The 7,376-nt window shown below is 37.2% G+C and overlaps 1 protein-coding gene across 1 annotated transcript in view; it reads left to right on the top strand.

Annotated features, from left to right (window-relative positions):
- LOC107554890 (myosin-binding protein C, cardiac-type-like) overlaps positions 1-7,376 on the top strand; it is a 40,277-nt gene that overhangs the window by 1,342 nt on the left and 31,559 nt on the right. The window contains exons 2-7 of the mRNA XM_016237535.1: positions 3,853-3,996; positions 4,109-4,195; positions 4,279-4,427; positions 4,531-4,648; positions 4,770-4,818; positions 7,023-7,082. Coding sequence (XP_016093021.1) covers positions 3,853-3,996; positions 4,109-4,195; positions 4,279-4,427; positions 4,531-4,648; positions 4,770-4,818; positions 7,023-7,082 — 607 coding nt within the window. The remainder of the gene's footprint in view (positions 1-3,852; positions 3,997-4,108; positions 4,196-4,278; positions 4,428-4,530; positions 4,649-4,769; positions 4,819-7,022; positions 7,083-7,376) is intronic.

The raw sequence follows: 7,376 nt of genomic DNA, 5'->3' as shown, positions 1-7,376 counted from the left end.
AAATATAAAGCGGAATACAAAACTACAGATGTAAAAGCTGTGGCTTCCTGAAGGTCAGAGGTTGTTCAAGAATACTAAAAATATTACAAACAAACAAAAAAGCAGTATGATTGGGAGGGAACATCTGAAGATTCTTTGCTACAGTCAGACTCTAAATTTAACCCATCCGGTCCCTGTTTCCTTATCCTCCATCCACCTTTAGATTCTTTAGTTCTGTCATCCAATGGAGGTGATGGAAGGTGGGCTCAATCATAGGTCATGGGTGAAGGGGTGGAAAGGATGGTTTGGGGCATGTACTGTGTGACATTTGGGGGGGTGGGGCGGGGGTATCTATTAAAAGAGATGTGTTGGTGTTTGAGTCCACAATGCCTGTTTGTTGGAACCCTGTAGGGACACTCAACAAGGATGCCAGAGCCAACTAAAAAAACAGGTATGACCGTGTTTATTTTGTTCATAATTCTTTGACAAATAGCACATTTTAATAAATAACACGTTTTTGTCAGTCAGGAGACTTTTAAACGGTGTTGTTTTGAGTTGTTGGTTGAGGAAATGTTACCTGAATTTTGACCCGATGTGTGCTGGGTTTTCTGTGATTATGTTCTTCTTGATTATGTGAATTGTTGTTCTGTATCATGTGAACAATTCATCTGTAGTAATTTGAACAACATATATTGGGAAATGTCAGTTGATTTGATGAGTAGTTTCATAATATTATCACAATGTTCTTTTTAAAAGTACTGCATGCTGCAGCTGCTGTTTTTTAAGCCTACTGTACGTATAGAAAGCATTCAAAGCATGTGACTGGAGTGTGACAAAGCATGAGCACCTTTCTTGAAGTTCTTCTTGGCAAACAATACATAAATTATAAACTACCTTCTTTTAAACCAAAACACCATTTGATGGCCTATCTAAGCAAAAGTGATAGAATAATGGCAGTGGATTAAAGGACCTTTTTTTCCCAAAATTGCACATAATAACCCTGCCTAAACGGGAATTAAAGGATTGTCATAATGTGATAGCACCTGTTTTGACAGCCTACTGCGGTGATATTCGCTAAGACCTACAGCATTCTAACAATGCTGTTGCATTACTTTTTAGCATTAAGCAATGGAGTTGTGGTAGCCCTAAAATCCATCTGTAGACACTTTCTCCTCCCTTTTTAATCTCTTCAGCATAATTCAAAGGTTCTAGATGAGTGGCTCTCTTCCAGGGGCCAGGGCCAAATGGGGTCCTCGGAATACTTCCAGGGAGGCCCCAATAAGTCTTAAAATGTATGTAGTTATAATCTTAATTGAAATTATAAAAAATATGTACAATATTAAACTGACATACTTTTTAAACAACAAATACCAGAGGTAAAGCTAAGTTAAGAAGGTTGAATATTGTCTTGGACAAAGTTAAAGGAGACCAAAAGGAGGAGAAGCACTACCTCTTGACTCATAACAGGACATCTCCACAGCAATGTGATCTTAATAATAGTTTATCATGACTGAACAGATTTTCTTTTGAAGGCTTTTGAGTGACACACCCAGACTCTGTTTGAGGGGTAACCATCAGCATCTAGTATAAGCTTCATGATAAATGTCACCTTCATGAAATAGTTTCCCTTCCATTTCAAATGAACATGTTTCGTGCTTACCATACATTATAGTTCAAAACATATTTACCACAGAAACATCATTATTTTATTACCACTGCTCCCAACCATCCAGATGGCAGCACTGGAACAAAGACAATGTGGATACCAGCGGTTTTGAAATGGCAAGAGAGGGATCAGTCCTTGATAAACAACAGAAATAGATCCTAGCTAATCCATCTAGCAGCTACCTGGGGCTGTGTCAATGTGGGGAGCACATGCATTCTATTTTTAAACCCAGAGGGTTGGCTTGTTTTATGCTCAAACCATCTGCACTGATGTGACTGAAGATGTGTAACTCAAAGTGAAAGAAAGGACAATGAATAAGCATGTAAGAATTCAAGGCATGCAATAAACTAAATACATCATGTGTTTTAGTTTTTTTCACTGGACATAAAAATAAGACCACTACAAATCCATTTAGTTTAGAATTACATTTATAGTTTGGAATGTACAGTAGATAGCACATTGCTAAAAAGCACAATGACAAAAACAATACGAGTGGAATTTATCTTCGATTTTTAATCCTGACCAGCTATGTAATAACTTTTGCTTTTTTCAAGTTTGGTGGGCAAAATTATATATTGTAAATATAAATTAGACTTGTCTTATAATTCTTGCTTTTATTTTAGGGTGACTTAAGTGTACATGTTTTCTTGTATTTCTAAACAACATCTCAGCATAAGGCCATAGTCTTCAGGCACATTTAAATTGTGTGATATCGGAGAGACTAGAGAGGAAAAGGGGTCAGGGCAGGACATTTTGGAAATGCATCCTTTCCTTCTGACCTACCCTGCGTTCCTCACTCCTTCAGTCTCAGCTTTCACCAAGAAACCAAAGACTCAGACGGCTGAGATTGGGGCAACGGTCATATTTGAAGCAGAGACTGAGAAGACTGATGTAAAAGTGAGATGGCAGCGAGACTCCAAGGACATTGCATCCAGTTACAAATACACCATCTCAGCAGAGGGCAATATGCACTCTCTCACCATAAACAATATAGTTCAGGAGGATGCAGTGGGATATGCTGTTATTGCTGGGGTGTCAAAGGTGAAATTTGAATTAAAGATAAAAGAATCAGAAGGTAGGTGTTGTTTGGATGGTGACTCACATCTTCCTGTATTTAACTCACTTTTAGCCCACCTTTGGTTTATTTGTAAACCAGTCACAGAGCACCACAACCAATTCTCCTTTCCAATTCACTTTTCTCTAAAGTTGCAACTGGTTGTTTTTTAAATCACCTTTTCTGAGCATGTTGTCACCATTTTAAGAATTTCCCAGCCTTCTATGGAATTTGGGAAACTCACCAGAACTCTTATAGCTGTTCTTCACTTCAAACACTTATGCCCTTCAGTGCCCATTCATGGAGCTTGTGATCCTGTTAGGCATTGTGCATGGACAAAAGATATGTATGGGTTCAATTAAATACTGGAGGAATAGCTAGCCTAATATATCTTTCAATCTTTCATTACAAACAGATTTAATTTGAAGCTATAATCATCAGGGGAAAAGCAACACAATTATCCTTGTTGAAACAGAAGTATTTAAATGAAAAAGCTTAATGTAACACTATAATATTATAATAATATTAGTGCCAATTTTTAGCACACTTGTCACATGATATACAGTATGGCCAATGTTTCATATCCTCCATTAATGCTGTGCTTTATCTGGATATATTGGGACTAAAAGGAGTTTTAAGTCTCTACCAGTGTTGTTTCAGTCAGTGGTTATTAGTCAGCTATTTAGAGCCATTTATCCAATATCCAGACACAGCGGAAGATGAAAAGCAAGACTCTGTCCTAATTTGTGTGGCCATTGGAATCCTGAAGAGAGCGATATCAAAGCTAAAAGGGCCCCTGAGAACAAAACTTTGCACGTAAAAGCATGTTCATTAATAGACAGGTATAGGAGCATTTTGAGGGTATGTGTAAAATGTTTTTAGCCTCTGATTTTTTGCCTCACAGAATCTGGCTTTAAGTTTAAAACGCTATACTCAAGAGCCCCATGAGCTGAAGAATTAGCATCTTCCTCTGACCTAGACCTTTTTTCTGATATGTAATTGCTTTTATAGATACAGGAATGATGAATTATAAATTAGTGATGGAAGTAAGTAAAGAAGTAAAAGAAGTAAAAACTTCTATGACCCAGATGGGTGAATATCACTTGTTTTCATCTGCCAAAATGGCATTTTAAGGATTTTTTCACTGTTGCAGTGAAGGAAGCACAAAAAGCTATATCCCCAGACCCTGCTGTTGCAGAACCTAAGCCTGAAGAACCTAAAGAGGCTCCACCAGCACCTACTGGAAGCTCAGCCTCGGACACCAGTGGAACCGTGTCAGATGGCTCAGCAACTGAAGGTGAATACAAAATCACACGGACATATTTAAATATGCAAATTAATTTCATTACACATTTAAAAATATTAAAATTGACTGGATAACAAACCTATTGTTCTGTTTGTTCTTCAAGGTCTGCTTGAGAGTCATCAGCCTGACACAAGGCAGGACCTTACTGGTCTCTTCACTGAAAAGCCTCAAAGTGGGGAGGTAAATGTAGGTGAGTAACAGAGCCTCTGGTCACGAAGAAATGGATAGTACATATGAAATATATTTTTTCTTCCAATCTGTTCCCCATTGTAGGTGAGAACATTACTTTAGTTGCTCGGGTGTGTGGTGAATCTCTGCTGAAGAAGCCCACAGTAAAATGGTTCAAAGGAAAGTGGATGGATCTGGCCAGCAAGTCAGGAAAGCACCTGCAACTCAAAGAGCACTATGACCGCAACTCTAAGGTCTGACAGTGGTCAATACCAAACAGTTAAATAGTATACTATATCAATATGTTTAGAAAAGCTTGAAAGTCAAAAGTAAGCAAAAGGAACCTTTTCTATTCAGGTGTACACCTTCGAGATGCATATCATTGCAGCTAAAGCCAACTTTGCTGGAGGTTATCGTTGTGAGGTCTCCTCTAGAGACAAGTTTGACAGCTGCAATTTTGACCTGGTAGTACATGGTAATAAAAATAACTATATGCATGCTTAATAAATATCAACAAGGAATGAATAAGTCTTAATTGATAACAGTACCAAATTAATTGGTAATGTGTGCTTTTCACTGTGTACATTCTACTCCAGAGGCACGTACAACAGATGGGTTTGATATTCGCACTGCATTTAGACGCACGTGAGTATTTGTCTTTGTTTTTAATTAACTACAAATAATTAATTTTAACAACTGCATCATCAAATTTGAAAAAGATGATTACTCATGCAGGCCAGCAGTATCATGCCATTTCGCAGCATATTAAAGTGTTGGTTTGTTTGCTTTCTTGAATGTTGTGGGGTTTGATGACATGATTTTGTGTGCGTAGATCCTAGCGCTTCTTTATGTGGTTTGTTTTAATGTAAAGATAGCATTTGAGTCCATATTTGGGATTTAACATTTTGTATTTATATTGCATTAACCCTTTTTGGAACTGCTGATTACCCAGGAGCACCAGTGCAGGTGGTAAGAAGAAGATGGGAGAACCTGGCAGGTAGCTATAGGGGTTTGCTGCAGCAGCTGGGGATATACTGTATTCGCACAGTCATTGTCTTTACCCAACCAAACCCTCTGCTTTGTCATCAAAGAGTTCATTGAGTCCTTCAGTGTCCATCCGTGTCCCTCTGTCAGTCATCTGTTATAGCTTGCCCTTTTCTTTCTGTCCTTTTCAATCTTCCCCCTTTGTCTGCCAACATCTAAGGAGTGTGATATTAGTCATTGCTGATGCTTTATGACTCACTCTCCAAGGATCTTTGCAAACTATCATTTCCTTTCTGTTCTCTTCTTCCGTCTCTTCTCACACTTTTCTCTGTTTTTGTGAGAAGGGCAATTTCCCAACACTCATTACTGGTGTATCAGAGGCAGGGGGCCTTAAAGTGAATATGATTTCCCTGTCCACTGATCTTTTCAAGTGCAGACACTGATTAGGAGCGAGCAAATTAGAGGATCACACTAATAACGCTGCCACCAGTTTAATCAGACTGTGTGACTCTTTGAAATACTTCCATTCTGGTTATTTGAAACGTAATAACAGAAATCTCTTGATGCACTTCTTAACTTTGGCTGACACCTTGTCAAAAATCAGTGGAACTAGCTGCGCAAACTTTGAGTGACGTGTCTCTTTTGTTGCTCCTCTTCATGTCTTTAAGACGTTCCTTAAAGAAAGCTCATCATGGGTCATACATACAAACCCTTAAAATACTACTAGCTTCACAGATCAGAAAGAAGACTCAAGATGATGAAAGAAGGATCGAGATGATCACTTGTTATAAAATTGTTGCCTTATAATAACTATATAGCTGCCTAGGTCTTTGACATGTATACAGTGATGTGTGATCATAGCGGGCGTCTGCTATGGATTTCTTCTGTACATCAGCATTTCTGTGTTTTTAACCCTCGTCTTTGACATCCTCCAACAATGTGCGTTTCAAAAACAGTATAGAGCAGCTCTGTTCCAGTTTCTATTGCCTCAGTAATGCTGTCTGTATAATGTGCATGCATGGTTTGTGCATCTACACACCTGTCCCATATGTTCTTATGTGTCAGTATACACTACCATTCAAAAGTTTGAGGTCAAAAAGATCATTTAAACTTTTTGTTGTTGTTGTTTAAAAGAAATAAATATATTTATTCAGCAAAGATGCATTTACAATATAGTAAAAAATTTATTAATAATAGTAGATGCTTCTTGAGTACAAAATCAACATAAGTCGACACTGAAGACTGGAGTAATGGCTGCTGAAAATTCAGCTTTGCCATTACAGGCATAAATGTTAAAAGTATATTAATCAGTTATTTTACTAATACTACTGTTACTGTTCTTACTGTAATTATTGATCAAACAAATGTAAAATTTATTAATAATAGTAGATGCTTCTTGAGTACAAAATCAACATAAGTCGACACTGAAGACTGGAGTAATGGCTGCTGAAAATTCAGCTTTGCCATTACAGGCATAAATGTTAAAAGTATATTAATCAGTTATTTTACTAATACTACTGTTACTGTTCTTACTGTAATTATTGATCAAACAAATGTAGCCTTGGCGAGCATAAGAGACTTCTTTCAAAAACATTTAAAAATCTTACCGATCCCAAAATTTTTGAACAGTAGTGTTCATCCATTCCATATGTGTTGTAGATAATAATACTAACATAATTGATATTCTGTTCTTTTACAAAACAATGTATTAAATACATTTTCGTTTTTAATAAATGACTGCATTTTAGTGTTACAGAAGCTGTTTTACCTAGTTTGAAAATGTACCTACCTTACAATGAGGTGAGAATGTAACATAGTTCTGTGTGCTCATGTTTTGTGGTCCGTGATTCCTTGCTCTCCTACAGTAGCACAGATGCAGGTGAAGACTCAGGAGAACTGGACTTCAGTGCTTTACTGAAAAAGAGGTGAGTCTTTAGAGATCTAATTCATCAGATACATTCATTGCCTACTTTAAAAGTTGGGTTTAAAATCTGAGACTGAAAATGCAATATTATAAGTGAACAGGTCAAAAGTTGCACTGAAATAATTCTGATGTTTTAATGACATCAGCACTCAAGCTAACATGATTCTGAGCAAGTACATTTAGTTCTTCAGTGGAAGTAATAACACTTAACATTTGTACAGAGGAGTTTACATGCTCAGATTCACAAATGTTTGATTAGTGACCTTTGAATAGTTTAATCAAAGACTTTAGATAT

Source organism: Sinocyclocheilus grahami, unplaced genomic scaffold, assembly GCF_001515645.1.
Source record: "Sinocyclocheilus grahami isolate Dianchi unplaced genomic scaffold, SAMN03320097.WGS_v1.1 scaffold518.1, whole genome shotgun sequence".
NCBI lineage: Eukaryota > Metazoa > Chordata > Actinopteri > Cypriniformes > Cyprinidae > Sinocyclocheilus > Sinocyclocheilus grahami.
This window is presented reverse-complemented; position numbering and strand designations above follow the sequence as displayed.